The sequence below is a fragment of the Lissotriton vulgaris genome, chromosome 10 (genome assembly GCF_964263255.1).
Source record: "Lissotriton vulgaris chromosome 10, aLisVul1.2, whole genome shotgun sequence".
In the NCBI taxonomy this organism is placed as follows: domain Eukaryota; kingdom Metazoa; phylum Chordata; class Amphibia; order Caudata; family Salamandridae; genus Lissotriton; species Lissotriton vulgaris.
This window is the reverse complement of record NC_141698.1, coordinates 524197892-524219576: the sequence shown is the minus strand read 5'-3', so window position 1 is coordinate 524219576 and position 21685 is coordinate 524197892. Positions and strand designations below refer to the sequence as shown.

The 21685-nt window shown below is 42.3% G+C and overlaps 1 protein-coding gene across 2 annotated transcripts in view; it reads left to right on the top strand.

The window, feature by feature from the left end:
• Positions 1-21685, top strand: part of MRPL28 (mitochondrial ribosomal protein L28) — a 223541-nt gene that overhangs the window by 118035 nt on the left and 83821 nt on the right. The window contains exons 4-5 of one of the 2 annotated variants that reach the window (XM_086941368.1): positions 17475-17609; positions 21057-21179. In XM_086941368.1, the coding sequence (XP_086797494.1) occupies positions 17475-17609; positions 21057-21179 (258 nt within the window). The remainder of the gene's footprint in view (positions 1-17474; positions 17610-21056; positions 21180-21685) is intronic. The other variant, XM_086941369.1, reaches the window with a different exon arrangement.

Sequence of the window (21685 nt, the reverse complement as noted above, 5' to 3'; positions counted from 1 at the left end):
CCAATGCCTGTTCGAGAAGAGCAAGAGGGTTAACCTGAACTCAGTACTCCCGCTCGACCAGCCAAGCGACCTTGCAAGTTTGTCTGGGACATCACATGGGTGTGAGACCACCCCCCTTTCCTGTTTAGACACTCCTTTGTCTTCACTAACCCCTGTTTGCATGTTGCGGAGACTGCACTCTTCCCGATGCCCCTCCCTCCCTTCCACCTCAACTCCCCGCCCCATTTGCATACCTCACTGGCCTTTGGATGCAGGTGAGTGTAATTATGTACCTATTACAAGTAATAATAATAAAAAGATTTAAACCATAAAAAAATATACAGCAATGGATCACCTGTGAATGGTTGCCAAAATCAAGAAGTGCAATAAAAAGCATGACACATAAATGGCCACGTTATACACTTATCCCTTTTAAAGGGAAAATATATGTGAGCTGAAAACCAATTAATCAGTAGTTTTAATTCTGCTGTCTGACACTATCTTCTGCCTCTGGCAGAAAGCATTGTGATGTCACAACTTAACAGTAATAATTTATTACTGTAGAGTAGCTTCACCATTATCTAGTTGCATATAACTAGTGATGTCCCAAGAAGACTATTAAAGTTAGCGACCAGCTTTTTACCCAAATTGCAGGTGTCTATGTATTAAAGAATAATAAAGGAAAAGAATAATCAGGAATATCTAAAGTGGTAATTTAAACTAATACCTTCCAGCTCATCTAAGCTTGTTTCTGATACGTTGGTGATAGCTGTCATTGGTATGGCCTTGTAGTGGTTGTCCACTAATCTCCATATGGCTTTATACACTGTTGTAAAATGTATTTAAGATGCTGCAAGTATGCAAACATTTATTCTGTAGATATGTGATGTCCAGGGTACTGCAACCCAAAGACCACGCACAAAACCTTGGCATCCTCTTGGACTCCTCGCTCACCATGAAACGCCAGATCAGCGCTGTCTCGTTATCCTGCTTCCACATGCTGTGCCTGTTCCAAAAGATCTTCTAGTGAATCCCCACGGAGACCAGAAAGACGGTCACCCAGACACTAATCAGCAGCAGACTTGACTACGGCAACATACTCTACGCCAGAATCTCCTCAAGAAACTGCAGAACATTCAGAATGCCTCCGCCAAACTCATCCTCAACATCCTCCGCCACAGCCACATCACCGGCCACCTCCACTGGCTCCCAGTCAACAGAAGAATCACCTTCAAGATCCTCACACATGTCTACTAAACCCCATACTACATGGAACCTGCGTACCTTAACCACCGCCTCTCATTTGACACACCCACCAGAGACCTCTGCTCTGCCCAGCTGGCCCTGGCCACTTTCCCATGTATCCACAATACCACGACCGGAGGAAGATCCTTCTCCTACCTTGCAGCAAAGACCTCAGGCAATCACCGTCACTGCCTCAATTCAGGAAGGACCTCAAGACCTGGCTCTTCGACTGAACCACAGGGCCTTCGACCTTTAAGCATTCGTTCCCCTCCCCACTCCCCCTGCACCTTGAGAGACTTACAGGTGAGCAATCGTGAATTACAAGACACCTGATAGATCGATTGATTGAAATAGGGTGGGGTCTTTGTTTGAGTTTGAGTTTTAAAAGTTTTATATAGCGCTCTTTCACCAGCGGTTTCATGGCGCTGTAACTGGCAGATCTCCACAAGGGACAGGGGGTGGAGGACAGGGGAAAAAGGAACTCCAAAAAAAAAATTTACTGAAAAAATAAGCTTTAAGTTTCTTACGAAACTGGGAATATGAGGTAAGGGATTTGAGCTCCAAGGGTAATGAATTCCAGAGAGCTGGGGCAAGGGTCGAAAATTTTGACCCCCCCCACTTTTTCCGACGAAACCGGGGAACTGTCAGCAGGAATTTGGAAGAGGATCGGAGCTCCCTAGCTGGAAGGTAAGGGACAATCTCAGAGGAAATGAAGGCAGGGGCCGTGCCCAGTCGAGCCTGGTAGGTGATGGTCGCAAGCTTGAACTGGACACGTTCCCGAACCGGGAGCCAGTTTAAGGTTTTCAGGAGGGGAGTGACGTGTGAGGATTTGGGAAGGTTAAAGACCAACAGAGCCGCCTGGTTTTGAATCATCTGCAACCGCCTGAGACTATATGCAGGTATGCCTGCATATAGGGCGTTGCCATAATCCAGGCGGGAGATGACCATCGCAAGGACGATCAGCTTCAAGGCCTCGAAGGTGAAAAATCGAGAGACCTTGCGGATGGTCCGGAGAGAAAGAAAAGAAGAAGAAACCACAGAGCTGACCTGGGAGTAAAGGGTGAGGTGAGAGTTGAGTTTTATGCCTAAAGTTTTGACCGAAGTAGAGGGGACCGGAGGGAGACCAAGGGAAGGGGGCCAAAAAAGTGAAGACCCGGGACTGGAGCAACCACCCGTCAACACCAATTCGGTCTTGTCGGGGTTGAGTTTCAGGTGGTTGAAATCCATCCAGTCCCGGATAAAAATCATAATGGACTGGAAATTAGAAATAGAGGCAGAAGATGAAGAGAGGTTGAAAACAAGTTGGAGATCATCCGCATAGTTGTATACGGTGACCTCCATTTGTTCTAAAGAAAAAATAAGGGGAGAAATGTAAAGGTTGAACAGAAGAGGTGAGAGGAAGGAACCTTGGGGGACCCCGCACTGAACCTTCCGGAAGTCTGCAGAGAAGTCACCCAGGCGAACCGCCTGGGTGCGGTCCCTCAGGAAGGAGGACAGCCATACCAGGGCCGTACCCCCGATCCCCGCCGCCGCGACACGGGAGAGTAAGATGGTGTGATCCACCGTGTCAAAGGCGGCAGAGAGATCGAGGAGGACTAATGCCTGGAATTGATTGGTGTCCCTCCCCTCCCTGAGGTTGTCGAGGACCGAAAGGACTACGGACTCCGTAGAGTGTGCGGGGCGAAAGCCAGCCTGACGGGAAGCCAATACCCCATTCTCTTCTATGAAGGTGCTCAGAGACCTGGTGACATGGCGCTCGAGCACCTTCGCCAAAAATGGTAGGAGAGAGATGGGGCGATAATTGGCAGGGATCGAAGGGTCCGCGCCAGGCTTCTTTAAGATAGGTAAAATAATAGCAGATTTCAAAGGGTTGGGAACAACTCCATGAGAAAGGGAGCTGTTAAGAAAGTAAAGGGGGGGATCAGGACAGGTGGTGTAAATGTGACGAAGTATGTGAGCGGGACAAGTATCAAGAGGAGAGCCAGATTTTACAAGGGGGATTAGTGAAGTAAAGGTTTCCTTAGTCAGGGGGGGAAGAGTATTTAATTGTCCTTGCGGGGAAGGGCACTGGGGGTCCACAAAAGACGGGGAAGGTGGCGGGATGTTGGCTTTAATGGTGGCGATCTTATCAATAAAAAAACTGTTCAAAGAGTGACAAAGGGCCTGGGAGGGGGAGGGCTTAAGGGAGGTACGATCTGAAAAGGCTAGGTTCTGAACAATCGAGAAAATTTCCCTGGATTGGTTCTCGGCTGTGAGGATCTTGGAGGAAAAATAGGCTGTTTTAGCGGCCAGAATAGCATTCTTATATTGGGCTAATAGAGTGGTAAAGTCAGCTCTTAAGATGGGACAATAATTTCTCCTCCAGGCCCTCTCAGCACGGCGTACCGATAACTTGATGGATTTCAAGTCATCAGTAAACCACCGATTGGCATCTTTCTCCCGTTTGGAAGTCAATCGCTTCAAGGGAGCGATAGACTCACTGGGGTAAGAGAGCCACTGTTCAATGGTGTTAGCCTGAGCCAGGGTGGACAGACCGTGAAGGGCGGGGTAGGAAGCACTTAAAAGGGCAGACAAGTTCGCCGGGTCAACTCTGCTTCACGAGCGGACCCAAACATTTTTAGGAAGGGGGACCCTAAGTGTAGAAGTAAGAGGAAGAGGAAAATAAAGCAGGTGGTGGTCGGACCAAGTGCAGGGAGAAATAGAGAGAGAGTCAACAGGGCAGTTCAAGGACCAGATCTGGTCCAGGACATGGCCCTTGACGTGAGTTGGGGAAAAAACATGGGAGACAAAATTAAGAGATAAAAGTGTGTCTGAAAACTCTCTGGAAGATAGACACTCTGCAGGGTCAGAGGGCCAGAAGTTAAAATCACCCAGTAGTAACACAGAGGAATTATTAACGGCGAGGGTGGCTAGTACCTCCTGGAAATCAGGGAGAAAGCGTAGAGGTGACTGAGAAGGACGATAGATGAGCATACAGGTGAGAGGGGGGGAAGTGGACGTAGTACGGATAGCGAGATACTCAGTGGTAGCAATATCGGGGAGAGAGAGCAGTTGAAAGGGAAGGTCAGATCGGGCAATGACTGCTACGCCGCCCCCCGCTCTGCCAGAAGAGCGATCCGCTCGGAGGGTGTAGTAAGGAGCAGGCAGAGTGGCTAGCAGCGTAGGTAGGGAGTCATCACAGAACCAGGTCTCCGTTAAAAAGAGGAGATCCGGTGCATGAAGATCTAACAGCACCGATAGTTCATGTGAATGAGCCACCGCCGATCTGGTTTGAACATGTGTGTAGGACTGTTACCTTGTACTGTCACCACTGAGTGCAAATATATCCAAAGCACAATGTTTGTCAAATAGAATAGAGCTTGTACAAGCAGTTGTTGCATGGATGAATACCTGTGTCGGTACTTGGAGGTTGTGATTACCTTGATTAAAAAGGTTTTCTCTAGTTCTTGATGGCCAACAACTAGCGTGGACCATATTGTTTTACAAAAAAGCTACTAAAAATGAGCAGGGTGTTTTTTGAGGGTTAAATAGCCAGTACTAGACCACCTGCGTTCTCGATTGTTGGGAGATGGCAATACCCTTTGACAAGGGGTTGTTGCCATGGACTATGAAGGGTTAGGCTTGATGTAGCCACTTTGCTAAACTTTAAAATGTCTACAATTGTGGATTTTGTTCAAAACGTTTTATGTATGTGGTCTACATAGGGTTTATTTAAAGAGAATGGTACAGATTGTTATAAATTAAATATTATTGAGGTGAATACGATTTGGTTAGTTTTGATTTTGGATGAATGAGTTAGGCCTTGTGCTAAGCAAAAATTATAATTGATCAAGAAGAGAGCGATTAAACAGTCGTGACTCGTCCCTTTCCCCAGTGTAAATGTAATCAATCAAAAAGAACCGGCTCACAAAATAAATTCTGCGTCCAAAATAGTGTGTGCAACAAACCAATAGGTTTGTAAAAAGAACCCTCACCCACCAACCTAGTTGGTAGCATGCTTCATCATAGGGTTCCCACCTAGGATGCCGAGTGCATCCTGGGTGTGCTTCAACGCCTGATTACAGCAGAGCTGGTGTTTGTTGGTGACAGTTTCTGATGGTAGTCAGTTAACGGCCTACAGGGTCACCCTCCTAACTAGGAGTGCTTTAATACTGGGGCCCCTTAGTAGGATTAAAAAGGAGGAAATGCAGATGTCTGGGAGATATATTTGATGTCTTACATTCTATAAACGGTTTACATGTTTCAGCCAAAGAAGGTTTTCAATACATGCCTTTCTTCAGGACCAAAGGTGGAGAGACCAAACTAATTGCTCAGTTTGCAGTATGTGAGAGCACACACACTAAGGTGTGCTAAGTATAGGAGCAATTCTCTCCTTGTGAAAAGGTAACTTACAATTTTCACCTAACTTGATGTATAGGAAAAGTAAAAGCTTGAAAGTTAGCCATAGTTATAACACAAACATTTTGATGCAGTACATGACATAGTACCTTGTCATCTATATCATCAATCATGGAATGCAATGGCCAAATTTCTCCATGCATGCCACCTATATCCCATATATTGGTCTGTGTCGGTTCACCAAAATATTTTGATCATATCTATTTACTGGGGTTTCCTTAATCTCCAGAATGTGAGATAGCGAACAATCCCCTGTGCATTGTCGCAATTCTGAACTATACACCACTATTGACACAGTGAGTGAAGTTTTAATCATGCATAACCAAATTTCTGTCAATGATTATCGCAGTTAAAAAATCCATATGACAGGGAAAAAGGGTTAGGTGAGAGATGATTAAAAAAATGCCCGAAATCAATTAATGAGGCATATGTAACAAAACAAAGGTAAAAACATTCAAATTGGTCTGAGCCTTACTTATGTCGGTCTGGGATTGGGTGACGTAGATCCTGGTCAGGGCAGTGCCTGTAGTCACACTCTACAAGGAAAAGTTTCAGCCAGTCAAAGTTATGCAATATGTCTTTAAATTGGTATCATGGCTCTTATCTTCCCTCGTACCCCACTTACTTCATCAAGGTCCACTGCTTGTGTGTGGTACCTATTCAGGTCTTCACACAGGTTCCCGAAGTTGCCCGTGATCTGACATCTTCAGCTTTTCAAGTAAATGTGAAGCTGGATGGTCAGGCGCGTCAGGGCGCACAGGTTCGACGTCACACGCTCACTTTAGCGTAATGACGAAACAAAATGAACCACCTCTGATTGGTTAAAACAGACCTGCCCTTCTATATTGCGGTGCAGTTGAAAAAAGAACTAAATATACAAGAAGACAGACTAGGCCTTTTGTTTGTGTGTGTTCATAACAAATATTATAAGTTAGTATCTGCGCTAACAATCAATATGTCCACGTATTTAATTTTAGCAGTAAATACAATGATTCAAGTGCGATTATTTTGCATGTGCGGTAGATGTTAATTACCCAAATAAATCATTTCGCTGGTAAGTATGTTAATTCTGAGTTTCTGAATAGTTTCTAAGTGTTATTTTTAACATACTGACAACTCCCCATGTTCTACGAATAAGCTTGTAATCATTAGTCTGTGTAGTAGGAAGGTTCCATATCGATAAGTAGTGGATCAAGCATGAGTAGCTTGAAGGGAAAACAACGAGGCAGTAATCGATTCCAACAATGTTTACAACAGTGGCAACAATTTCTTCACCATGGCCAAATGAGTTTCCCATTTCAGTTCAATCAACCTCAACCCCATCCAGTGTTTGGATGGAACCCCCCATATGACCAAGCCCGCTACCTTTCTATTCTATTCCCATAACGAAAGATTCCCTTTTGTAGGGAGGGGGAAAGGAGAAGAGGCAGAAGACAAGGTCGAAGTCTGGTACACTGGGCGGACGAAGAGAGAACAGTAAGAGTAAACAACAAGGAGCAAATCCAAAGATGCCCCACCAGGTCCTAGCACCCATCGCATCTAGTTCCAAACCGGTCCCAGCATACATCAGGGCTAGTTTTGAACCTATCCTCACACAATTAACACCACCTGAAGAGAGAATATTGAATAAAGAACTGGGTTTTGTTCCCAAAGTACGCCTTGACAAATTTTGCCTTCATTGTGAGTTATCTGGTTTTTACAGGAAAGTCAAATTAAAAGCTTTTTTTCGAAAACCATGATCCTAGTGAGGATCTGGAGAGTAATGAGGACACAGGCCTGAGATTGAAATCCACTTTTTGCCCTGCACCAATGGCGATACCCGTTGAGGGGATTGCAAAGGGGAAGGAGTGGTTTTACAATATAAAGTTGATTAGAGAGCAGAATGTAAACGACTGCTAAACAGAAAGGAGTATAAAACGATCCAAGAGGACCCTTCGGGGGAATTAAAAGAGAAAATCAGTCTATTGGTGGAAGAAGCAAAGACCCAGGTATTTATTACAAAACAGGAGGCAGAGTTTCTATGCACATAAAATGCAAAAACTCCATACTTCTATACACTCCACAAAATTCTTAAAAATAGGACCACACCCCCCTGGTCGTCCTATAGTGTCAGGAATTGGTTCTCTCCTTGAAAAATTATACGGCTTCTGTGATTTCTTCCTTAACCCAATAGTACAGAAGGCCACCACTTATTTGAAAGACACAAAGAGTGAAGTAGTGTGGCTCACTGGTTAGAGGCGGCAGACCCGAGAGCAGAGGACGGCCCGGGACCAGGGTTCGATTCCCGGCGCGGCAGGTTTCTGGACCAGGGTCAGCGGACTCGATAATTCTCTCGCCTCGATGAAAACTCTGATCAGCGATCACACTCGGCAACTCTGGGCATTAGCTTGCCTCATCTTCACTAACGGCCCCACCAGACCGCCGGGGATGCCTGGTCTCACCCTGGAGATACCCATTAAGGGACCATCTCTCAGGGAAGCCAGGAAGGGTTTCGCAGCGGTCGAAGCGCCTTGGGACCCTACGGGTAAGTAGTGCGCTATATAAATGCCTATACATACATTTACAAAGCATTTACTCAATTTATTAAATGATATAAGTTTTGATTCAGAAACCAGTGTCTTAGTGAGTCTAAGCATAGAAAGTCTTTACACCAGTCTCCCCCAAGAAAATACTGTCAGGGTCATTAAGAATGCCTTGGATGGAATCACATGAGATTTTAAAACCCCTAAAGATTTTATGGTTGGATGTGCTAAGCTGACTCTAAAAGAAATAAAATGAGTTTCAAGGCAAACTGTCCCTCCAAACATATGGAACATCCATGGGCAGCACTTTTGCCCCAAGTGCAGCTGGATAATATGTATATGAATTTGAAAAAGTTCATATTCTTAACACCAACAACCTGTTCAAGTAACAGATACAATTTTTGGAAAATATATATTGACTATATATTGATGATCTGACAGGGGAAAGAAGACACTCAACCCTTTCCTAACTTGGCTGAATAATTGTGATAAGAACTTGAGATTCACACATCAGATGACTATCATGTTCAATCAATGGCCCTATCAAAGAAATTAAGAGACTGAGAATACCCAGAGAAAACTGTAAACGCTTCTCAGAAAACAGCACATAATTAAAATAGAGATTCCCTTCTAGATTAAAATCTGCAGACAAATGCAGTTACACACCTCACCTGTGTTAAAACATATAACACCATTTCAAGCAAAATGACAAAAATTATCAACAAACATTGGGGCAGCCTACAAACAAGAAATCCCAGGTAGAAAAAAACACTATTTTCTGTCACAAAAGCCAGAAGCCTGAAGGACTGTTTAGTGTCCACACGCCCCAGAAAAACCTTCTGTTCACTCGGGTAACACCATACTCAATGCTGGGGCTTACTAAAAGTAACCAGACACTATTCCTGTAGAAATTTAGTGTGTGCCATCTGACTGCCATCACAAAGACCCTAAACTTAGAACCAGGAAAACATGGTATCTAAGACGACACACCGATTGCAATTCAATGAATGTTATATCTGATTACGTGCCCTTGTGGTCTACAGTACATCAGAATGACCAGCAGAAAAATCAAGGTAAGGATTTGCGAATATCGTAACATACAATGCAATCGCAACACTACAAAAATGATTGATCATTTTTTACAAGCTGGACATACCACTAATGACTTAAAATGGGTTATCATCGAGCAAATAGAACATACCCAAGAAAACTTACGAAACTGACTCCTTGAAAAAGAGCATCGTTGGATCTACAGTTTATCCACTCATAAAAAGGGACTAAACAATAGTATCCTTTGTAATGCTATCAGTAATGGATGAATCTCCTTGTTTTTCCAACCTTCATATATAGAACCTTCCTACGACACAGACTAATGGTTACAAGCTTATTCGCAGAATATTGGGAGTTGTCAGTATGTTAAAAATAAATCTAAGAGAATATTCAGAAACTCAGAATTGACATACTTACCAGCAAAATGATTTATGCTGGTAATTAACATCTACCGCACATGCAAAATAATTGCACTGGAATCATTGTATTTACTGCTCAAATTAAATACGTGGACATATTGATAGCTCAAATACTCCCTTATAATATTTGTTATGAACACACACAAACAAAAGGCCTAGTCTGTCTTGTATATTTGGTTTTTTTTTCAAGTGCACCGCAATATAGAAGGGCAGGTCTGCTCTAACCAATCAGAGGTGGTTCATTTTGTTTGGCCATCACGCTAAAGTGAGCTTGTGACGTCAAACGTGTGTGCTCTGACGCACCTGATCATCCAGCTTCAGATTTACTTGAAAAGCTGAGGATGCCGGATCACGGGATCCCGTGGGAAGACCTGAATAGGTACCACACACGGGCAGTGGACCTTGGTGAAGTAAGTGGGGTATGAGGGAAGATAAAAGCCATTCTACCAATTTAAAGACGTATTGCATTGCTTTGACTGGTTGATACTTTTTCTAGTAGAGTGTGACTACAGGCAGTGCCCCTACCTGGATCCATATCGCCCAATCCTAGAGCGACGTATGTAAGGTTCAGATAGAATTTGGAATTTTTTATCTTTGTTTTGTTACATATGCCTCACTACTTGATTTCGGGCATTTTTTAATCATCACTCACCTAATCTTTTTTTCTCTGCCAAATGGATTTTTTTATTGTGATAATCATTGACCTTTGTCCCCTATGTACAAAGCCAGCAAGGGAAAATGATGTGCACATATTATTTTTCTGCGCAGCATATATTACTGCGAGGAAACGTTGGATTAAACCGTGTTGCAGGCTGTTAGGCACCAGGAGTTGTAGTAATGCCTTGCGTATTTTAAGAACTGACTCTTCGCAAAAAATAGTTTTTGCTGTAAGCAGATTCTTATTTAATGTATTCTTGACAAGGAAGAGAAGTGGGCTAACGCTATAAAAGGAAAACAAGTAAAATTACCGTTTGCTAGTCCATAACATAGGCCAAGATAAGCACTTGCACTTTCAAATGGTCAAGGTTGTACGATTCATCCGTCCTATTTTTGTATATATTTTTATGATGTGAAGGCTTTTAAATTTGGTAAATAGTTGGCCAGCATGTTGATTTTTAATGTTATTTAAGGATAGATAGGTTTTATGGCGAAGCTGAGGCTGTGTGTTTTAAATCTTATTGTAGAATTAAGATCGATGCCCTGTCCTTTGTGTCCTAACCGCTTTTGATTACATGCGAAATCATGGAGGAAGTATTGAAAATGTAATGTTTTTTTTAAAGAATTGAATCTTTTATGGTTATATGTTGACCGAAATAAAGATTAAAATGAAATGATAATCATTGACAGAAATGTGGTTATGCACAATTAAAACTTTACTCACTGTGTTAATAGTGGTGTATAGTTCAGAGTTGCGACAATGCAGGCACTTTCGGAATTGCTCGCTATCTCACATTCTGAAAATTAAGGAATGCCAAGTAAATAGATATGGCATCCCCCTGTGATACAAATATTTTGGTAAGCCGACACAGACCAATATATGGGATATAATTGGCATGCATGGAGAAATGTGTCCGTTGCATGCTGTGATTGATGATATAGATGTAAAGGCACTATGTCATGTACTGCATCAAAATGTTTGTGCTATAACTACGGATAATTTTCACGCTTTTACTTTTCAGATACATCAAGTTAGGTGAAAATCGTAAGTTAACTTTTCACAAGGAGAGAATTTCTGCTACACTTAGCACATCTTAGTGTGTTTGCTCTCACATACTGCAGACTGAGCAATGTGGTTGGTCTCTCCACCTTTAGTCCTGAAGAAAGCCATGTATTGAAAACCTTCTTTTACTGAAACATGTAGACCGTTTATAGGATGTAAGACATCAATTATATCTCCCAGACGTCTGCATCGCCTCCTTTTTAATCCTACCACCGGGCCCCAGTATTAAAGAATTCCTGGTTAGGAGGGGGCCCTGTAGGCAGTTTTAACTCACTACCATCACAAACTGTCACCAACAAACACCAGCTCTGCTGTAATTAGGTGTCGAAGCTCACCCAGGAGGCACTCGGCATCCTAGGTGGGAACCCTATGATGAAGCATGCCACAAATAGGTAGGTGGGTGAGGGTTCTTTTTACAAACCAATTGGATTGTTGCACACACTATTATGGATGCAGAATTAATTTTGTGAGCCTGTTCTAAGCAAAAATTAGACATTTCACAGAACCCGGTCATTGCAAAGATGTGATCAGAATGAGCCACTTGCTTTCAGTAAAGGTCTCGCCACAAGAACAAGTGGAGTAAAAAGGCTTGTGTACTTTGTCACACAGTTATGATTAAGAAAGACGGCAGCAATATTCTATTTGTTCAAGCTTTATATAATCTGCTTTATTAAGGTTTGTGTGTGTGTGTGTGTGTGTGTGTGTGTATGTGCACGCCTACAGTAGCAGCACTACGTTTACTATTTGTCCATTGCTACCGGTACTCCGAGATGTGAACCAAATTAACCACTGGATCCCTGCAAAAGTAAGTGTGCTTTTTTCAAGCATTCCCCTTCTCCTCTTGAAGAAGCTACATCAAATTTGAGTTCTGGGCATGAAAACAAAGATTATTAAGTGTATCCTCGCGCTGGAAAAACTGGCAACCTCTCCTGTACTGATATCAATCATTAGGGGAAACAAAAATCTGATGTGTGGATTGTTTGAATTAATCTCAATTATTATGTTTCTTATATAGCGCCTGAATCGACCCCCGAAGGGGTATCTCCGCGCTTGCCTTGGGAACCCGTCCTGGCTTTTCCCTGTGAGATAGCCCCTACAGGGCATCCCCAAGGTGAAAGCCAGGCATCCCGCCGCGGGGGGCCGTTGTGGAGATTAAGCAAGCTTAATGCCCAGAGTTGCAGAGTGTGAACCCATGATTAGGTCAGGCACCGAAGCGAGAATTATCGAGTCCATGGACATTTGAGCTCAACACCCTGCCGCGTCGGGAATTGAACCCTGGTCCCAGGTCTGACCTCTGCTTCAGGGTCTGCCTGCTCTAACCAGTGAGCCACACTTCTCCACTCATTGGTTAAGTACTCCTGATCTCAGTCTAGTAGTGCTTTTGTTTTGCCCACTATGTCACCTAGGAAAAAAACTAGCCCAGAGATCCAGCCTGAGTTCCTTCTGTGCAGGAACATGAGCAACCCTAGACCAGCTTCAGTCTGTTTTGACCTTGTTACCAAAGAGTAGCTTGAGTCCTTTGGCCTATTGAGCGGAGGACTTACTTCTGTGCATACCTGTCACATGGAGGAAAACAAAAAAGTGAGCAGTAGATTGCATGAATTATTCTCAACCGCAATCGAGTCAGTAGTTTTCTCCACCCTGCCACCTCTAGCAGGAACCTACTGGATGTAAATCTTTGTTGGGCCTGATCTAATAGGAGCAGCCCATCCCGAACGGTCTGGCCTTTTTGTTTCCCTCTGTTTCCATTGGGGCACGTGTTTTCTGGGATAGTGATACTTTAAATCTGGTGTATTTTTAGAATTAGTTGATTCCCATATTTCTGGGGCATGTTATTGGACACTGGTTAGTTGTAGAGATCATTGGAGCGACTTCCTTTGATTTGAATTGAGTTAATATAAAGTGTGGTGTTGAACAAATAAGCAAATTCATAACATGTACACGTAAGCAGCCTAGAGGACCCTGCTCTGGGATTATGCTTATAAAAGTCATAACCAGAAAAGTGAATTTTGAAATGCATTTTGTTTGTGCTGGAAAGTAGTAGGACCCAGCCGGATCCCAGTTCCAGCAGCTTTTTCTTTGCTGGATCTGGGATCCAGCCGCCCAGGGAAATATGCTGAATTCGTTGTGGTGTCATTTTCTCACACCAGAACCTAATTCTGCAGCGCCTGCTCATTGTCTGCATTCCGTTTGGAGCAACGACCTGCAGGCAAGGCAGCAAGGGGGCTTTCTTATTTTCACTTACAGCTGCCTCCCCCCCCAAAAAAGCCTGATTTAAAGGACCTTCTTCTGGGAGCCATCTGGAGCTTAACACATCGATGCCAATGCAATGGAAGGAAAAAAAGGCACAGATCTTATCACTTCACATGCACTTTAGCAGAACTGTGACTTATAGGCTGGTTATTGACTTTGTTCAAGCAATGTAAGAAGTGCATGCTCTGTAAGAATGCAAGATTTATCTGTTTATGAGTAACTACACAAATACTGATTTTTTTTAATTTTTAGTTCATTCTTATATGGAGTTATTTATCTCAGTGTAGGGTGTTAGAGCAGGTTACATCACACACAGGCACAATAAATAACTGGGTAAATTAATGTTTAGAAAATGTTACCTATTACAATGAGGGTTATAAGGTCTTTTTTTATATTTTAAGAATGAATGGTTGTTAGGGACACAAAGTCACAATATAAAATGTAACTGTGATTTGTGGTTGTCTCTATTAAGAAGACTATTACTTTCCAAAGGATTCCTTACTTACAATCTTACAATAACAACATATTGTGCAAAAACAATAAGGATCTAAACCCATGACTTGCAGTTTGCTTGCAGCTCCTTGATGCCAGAAAATAGATCACTGTACTATGTTAGGAGGATTGCAATTTATGAACTGGAAGTAAGAAAATGATCTTGGTGTCTATGGCAGTAGCCCACCTACATAAAATACAAATGTGATCTGTATATGCTTTGTAGCAGGAACATTAATAACCCTCTATGCTACTTTATGAGGTGAAACTGTGACAGCACAAAACACACAACTCTCTCAGAACTGATTTAACTACTAGCGTTATCTTACCACTAATATAATCGCCTCAAAATTACTGGGCACACAACGATCTCTGCAGCAGGTGTCTTAACACTGCTAGAAATTTTAAAATGCAACCTCTTTGTGACCAATTAAGTCAGCTAGAACTGCTTTACTATCAAGAGAGTCCTTAATGCCAATTTCTTTGCAGCAGATTTTTTTTTTAAATGTATACGTTGACAGAACCTGCTTTTCAAGCTCTGACCATCATGGCTCCTCCCTCTTTCCTCCGTCAGACCTTGACTCCCAATGTATGGGTTCCTGGAGTAAATTACTTCCAATGACAGCCCTGGGCATTGTAGCATTTGCTGTTTTTTAAGATTCTGATTAATTGTGTGGTCCACAGGGGAATGTAAAGTCGCAAATGTTTAGGTTTGGAAATCTGAAAATATTCAAATGAACTTTTTGGGAGTTTACTGTGAATAACTTTTTTTTTAACCAGATTAAGTACCAGAAGAACATGATGGAAAGATGGATGATTTGGGTGGTCGTTGAGTAGTCATGAGTGGCTTGACTGTTTATGTGAACAGTTTTATAGTGGTTTGCAGCTACACCCTCAGCTTTGTCTTTTATTTTTATTTTTTTAACAATTCAGAATCTGTGCTGACTTAATCTATAACAAGGAGTATTTTTTCGTTTCACTGCAAGATGATTGATTTTAATATTTTTGACTTGCTCCAGCCCAGTGAGAGGCTAAGTGAGCTCATCCAATTAAATGTTTTTAGGTCTCGCCTAGGTAGCGCTTGCGCTGTCTCTTCGAGACATGATGTATTCAGGATATGTGCATAAAGCTCAACCTATTTCCGGCCCATCTTTTTAATTGGCTCCTGTCCTTGTCCTTTGTAAATGGTGGCTTTTTATTGGTGATTAGGCTTTGTAGTCCCTCCATAATATCTCCCTGTCTTTTTTTGTAACCTCCCATGAGGACATCCCCAATTACATGTGTTGTTATGCCCTAGGTTTTAATTACAGCCTCAGCACTATTTTCTTAACCCCTTCGATGCTCATGACGAGCTCAACTCGTCATGCAGCACAGTGCTCCTGTGCTCATGACGAGCTGAGCTGGTCATGACCACACCCGTTTTTATTGCTGTCCAGCACAGCAGGAGAATATCTCCAGCAGGGATGAGGATAAAGTCCTTCAGACAGGACACTCACTTGGTCCTAAACAATGTTGGCAGTGGTTACGTTACTGGCTAACACCTCTCACATTTATATTAGACAGTCTATAAATTTCCCTTCATCAGCTCTACATAGAGTACAACCTAATCTGAAATTAATGTAATAATTCTTTTGTCACATTTCAAAGCTACAAATTATATATATTGAATGTACTGTGGTACTGTCTTGCATGCAATGCATTATGGGTTGGGTGGATTTACCATATCTTCAAAGTTTCTGATGCTCACTAGGGACCTCTAGGCGCAGCTTGTGGTACTGCACCTATTCATCTCACATTTATATTAGACCGTCTATAAATTTCCCTTCATCAGCTCCACATAGCGTACAATGTAATCGGAATTAATATAATAATTGTTTTGTCACATTTCAAAGCTATTAATTGTAGATATGGACATAGGTATTTGAATGTACTTGTGCTACTGTCTTGCATGCAATGCATTAGGGGAGTACCATATGTGACCAATAGTTTGATGCTCATTAGGGACCTCTAGACGCAGCTTGCAGTACTGCACCTACACATCGATATTAGACCTTCTATAAATTTCTCTTCATCGCCTCCACATAAAGTACAACCAAATCCGTGATTAATATAATAATTCTTTTGTCACATTTCAAAGCTACTTATTGTATATATTGAATGTACTGTGGTACTGTGTTTGCTTGCAATGCATTATGGGTTTGGGTGGATTTACCATATCTTCAAAGTTTATGATGCTCACTAGGGATCTCTAGGCGCAGCTTGCGGTATTGCACCTACACATCTCACATTTATATAAGGCCTTCTATAAATTCCCTTCATCAGCTCAACATAGAGTAGAACCTAATCGGAATTAATATAGTAATTGTTTTGTCACATTTCAAAGTTGTTAATTTTATATATGGACATAGCTATTTTAATGTACTCGTCACATGTGTGACCAAAAGTTTGTGATGCTTACTAGGGACCTCTAGGAGCAGCTTGTGGTGCTGCACCTAGACAAGCAGTGCTGGTGCCTTGCTCACTGGGTATCTCTAGGAACAGCTTGTGGTACTGCACCTATACATGTAAATGTAAATGTACAGGAATTTATATAGCGCAAATCACCAAGCGGTTTCTAAGCGCTTGCCTAGGGAACCCGTCCTGGTATTCCCCTGTGAGATAACCCCGGCAGGGTATCCGCAAGGTGAAAACCAGGCATCCCGCCGCGAGGGGCCGTTGTGGAGATTAAGCAGGCTATTACCCAGAGTCGCAGAGTGTGAACCCGTGAATCAAGTAGGCACCGGAGCGAGAATTGTCGAGTCCATGGACATTTTAGGACTCAAGACCCCGCCGAGCCGGGAATTGAAACCTTGTTTCCGGGCTGACCTCTGCTTCCAGGTCTGCCTCCTCTAACCAGTGAGCCACACTTCTCCACATGCAGTGCTGGTACCTTGCTCACTAGGGAGCTCTAGGAGCAGCTTGCTGTACTGCACTGAGAGGTACAATTCTAGTTCCTAGCTCACTATACAATCAGCGGGCTAAAATCAACCAAAAGTGAATATTAGAGGGCAATATATAAATTGTAAAGTCATGAGTCATGACATCTATACATTTATCAATGAAAGGAATCGTCGAAGACAGGGCTTCAAGGCTTTTGAAGAAAGGTTGTAGATCAGCAATCAGAAGCTGAAATATGGGATCAGTAAAAACAAAGCTGGAATCTTTCCATGGCATCTAGTGCTTTTCATATGATTGCAAAAGTTGAGGTTTTCTTCAACTCGAATTTTGGGTTTGTAAATGGTAGGGCTGATGTTTCGAAGTTACTGCCCTTTTGGCTTGAGATTGTTGGGCTATTGTTAAATGTGTATTAAAAGTGTCGAATGACATTGTTAAAAATGTTCTTTTTTTACCTTTTAGACTCCAAAGGAGGATTTAAATTCAAAGCTTGGGATGGATTTGAAAAGAGCAATGCTTCTACGACTAGTAAGAAGAGACTCTAATCTTCACCCAGATGACCAAGCAAAAAGAGAACAAATTTATGACCGATACAAGGTGAATTAATTTTCTTTTTATTACATTTCTTTTCTTTGCAAAATAATTTACCCTAAGCTTTAATCCTCAAGAACATTCTCTAGTTGCTTTATCTGTTTTGCAAAGTAATGATGGAAATTGGCTTCAGAAGTATTCATGTATGTCTGTCTTATTTGATTTTCTTAAGCCAACCTCAGTTTGACAGTAGGATACTTTACAGAGAAAATCCGTCATGGTTCTCCACTATTGAAAATACCAGTGAACGGTCCCATCAAATTCTTTTTTTAATTACCTATTTTTTATTGTTTCTTCATATTTGACAAACATTATACACCAATTCAAATGTAGAAGATCATAATACATACACTGCATCTAGACAGACACCCGAACCATACTAACAATTATATCTTTGTAGTACATCTTGATCACTGCATACACCTTCGCAAATGACATAAAAGAGAGACTTTGGGAAGCGGAAGGCACGCTTAATCAACTCATACTCCTCAACCGATGATACTACCATATCGGACAGTCATCATATACCAGAACCCAAACCTCCACCATATCTAGGTTTCCCAAGCTTCTTATCTGAACTTTATGTGTTTGGGATTCCTTCTGCCCCATAAATACTCTTATAATTTCAGCCCACTTATTTATGTTTAGCTGACCTTTCTCATCCATCATGATTTCACAAACGTTTATGTCCTCTGCCAAAGTCCACTCCACCACATCTCTGTGCCAACAACTTTTCGCTGAGTGCCTCTAGTTTCACCATTTGATGACTATCCATTGTTTCGCGAGTTCTAAGCCTAGAAGAGCAAGTATTTATTAATAATTGTTTTTATTTTTAGGTCTAGGTCACAGACCCAACTAATTGGATTCCAGAAAACGTATTCAAGCTAGGTGTTTCCTCTCTCAGTCAGTGTATTATTTTCTGCGCAGGACTAGGTCAGATGAAGAAATATAGCATCCCACAAGCGGCACCTAGGGCAGGCAATTAACACCTGTGAATATATCTTGTTCAGTTTGACTGGTGTTAAGGAAATATGTTTGATACATGTAATTTAAATGTATTGATTTAAAACAGACATTGCTAAAGACATCTTGTACCAGGATTCATGCTACCTTCCATTCCCCGTCCGTCAGTGGGGTGTCTAGGACTGGGTCCTGAAACTGTTCACCAGTATTGGCCCATTTCCAACAGTCCTGTCAGCGTAGCCAACATGTCGAGTATTCTGGGAACCCTAACCAGATTTCACTGGGAGCTCTTACCAAGTTTACATATTGTAATAACTATCCCTGCCTGACAGCGATCGTCTCCTGTGCCTCCTATAAAGTTATGATTTCCTTACCAGGGTGCTGGTCTCCAAGAGTATGGCATCCTCCTTCCTTCTACTCGCAACCAGCATATCTCTGGAGACATTAGTAAACGGATGCAGACACCATATCTCTTAGTCTTTTGCAAAGGGAACACAGAACAGGACTCTTTTTACCCCCAGTTTCCCATACACTTGCCATTAGTAGTATTACATATGGCACTAGTCTTGTATTCCAGTCACCTCTAATATGAAGTGTCAATAAGGTCATATCCCATAGTGTTTCTCTGAGTAATCTTTTATCCCAATTATCTGTCTCATCCTGCCATTTTGCAACGTGTTGCAACTCTCTTGCCATGCAGTACAGCTCTAGGTCTGGTAACGCCAGACTCCCCCTCTTGTCTGTACCTTTTGAGTAATTTCCGGTCACACTCTGCTCTCATCCAAGCCAAGACCAACGAGATCAGGAGACTGCCTAATTCTTTAAATACGGAGCAGGGAATAGCACAAAACGTAATCTGAAAGTGTGGGTAGCATGACCATTTTGCCACTGCTTTTCTGCTCGTAATGGATAGCGTATGGGCTTTTCCAGAACTGTACCAAGCCTGGGAGCCCTTGCATCACTCTGTACAAGTTATAATAAAACTGCTTTTTGGGGGTATGTGCCACTTGGTCTCTCAGGTAGTGAAATGTTTCCGTCTCCCATTGTAGTCCAAGGTGCGGGAGTTCCTCTGATGTCTTCCCTCTCAGGGAGAACAAGGGAAATAAAACTGTGTTATTCTTATTGCCTTAAGTCCTGATCTGTCTGCAAACCTATCCAATTCCTTGATTAACATAGACAGGGATCTGTCCAGCCAAAGGAAATATACCAACGTATTGTCCACATATAATGAAGCTGTTTAGCACCTCATTGGTCACTATACACCTGTTATTCAACACCTCACGCAGCCTGGTTGCCAAAGGCTCAATTACCAGGGCGAACCGAAGTGGCAAGAGGGGCAGCCCTGTCTAGCTCCCATCTCAATGTTCCACTGTGCAGACAAAGTACCACCACACCTCACCCACTGCATTAGTGTATGGCAGCCTAATCCTCTTCCTGAAAATCTGGACTATTCCCATGTCATAGGGCAGTCTCATAACCCTCATCCAGTCTGTTTGCTAAGGCTTTTGCGAGTATTTTTTTTGTCAACGTTTCTCATGAATAATGGACAGTAAGCTCTAGCCTGAGACTGGTCTCTATGATGTCCCGTCAAATTCCTAGGATTAAAGCTTATATCGTGGACCTTTCACCAGACAGTAGTACAATTTCAGATGTGAAATATGCTGTTCACTGTGATACCCCAATGGTTTACACTTGTGATTACATGTATATGTTGATCTTCAGTACACCAGTAAAGTAATATACTTTACTTCTTCTTGAGAGGTTATAGTATGTTACCCTACCATTATTGAGGAATCTTTACAGCTCAAGCTCAATTCTGTCATATGTTTCTATTGGTAAATAGAAGGAGGATAAACTGAAGAGCATAAGTCAATCAGTAGCACTACGGTTCCAACCCCTCTCCCTGCAGTAATGCCAGGTTGAAAACTGTCTATGTACTTTTAATGTTGTTTTTATATAAAGTATAAGGCATAAATACAGCTATCTCTGCTGCAGACATATTTTGCATTATTTCGACACAGCTACGATCTCTTCATGAACACCACTTCTGTTATTCTGTTATGGTTTGTAGCCAAGGTGAGCACCGTGTGCTGGAGACCTTGTGTCAACTCAGTATAGGTCTAAACGATACTTGGCTACACATTTAACTGGTGTGTTGAATGTTATTACAATATTAAGCTGATATAACCTGGGCTACAACATCAATTCTCATGTATGACTGGGCATAGACTTGCTTCGGGTCTGCTGCCTGCAGGTCATCTATTCTGAATTGTATATGCATTGGTAGATGGAACCATAGTGAGCATCAAATTGTTGACCCATATATCGAGTACCTTGGCTATATCGTTGCAATGTGGTAAATCCCCCGCTGCAGTTCAATTAACTTTTTAAATGAATAAAGGAACCCTGTTTGCGCTGGGAAAAGTATCAAACGTGTGAACATTATTCATAAGATTATTCAGGAAATTATTATGCCCACTTGTATTTCAGGATTTCAACCCTACTATTTCTTCTACGGACAAGGCTTTGGGGACACTGAAATCCCCTTTGATGGAAAGTGGACTACCAGACAGCCCCACCAGTCTGGTGCACACAGACAAGACACATGACCAGGTTTGTCCACAAATGCCCATCCCACCCCAAAAAAATCATTCTTCCTTCTGTCTTGCAACTGTGTTTGTGATTATGCTGACAGAAGATTTTGATTATCCTGATATGGCCATCATCCTTTCTTAAAAATGCTGTCCTTGTGCCTGGCAAAGGCTGTTGCTTTAGTTTTGACTCTTAAGTGAGGACTGAAAGTCATATGAAATTATTTTTGGTTCCAGTTATTTTGTTTGCTTTTTCCTTTTTGGAACAAAATGGCTTGGACTCCACATACAGTTCGGTGCATCTATGTCGGTAATGAATTATAATCTTTGCACCTCTGAGGTTAACAAGAAGAGCCAGAGATTGCACACGCTGCTTCCTGCATTACACCATAAACGGTGGAGGGATGTAAGCAGTACTGTGATTTACATCCCTGCAGTTGCACTTTCCAGTTGTACTAAGTCCTTCTGTTGAGGGAATAAGTCACACTAAGTCAGCTGACTATGTGCAGTATCCGAGGCAGTGGCAGT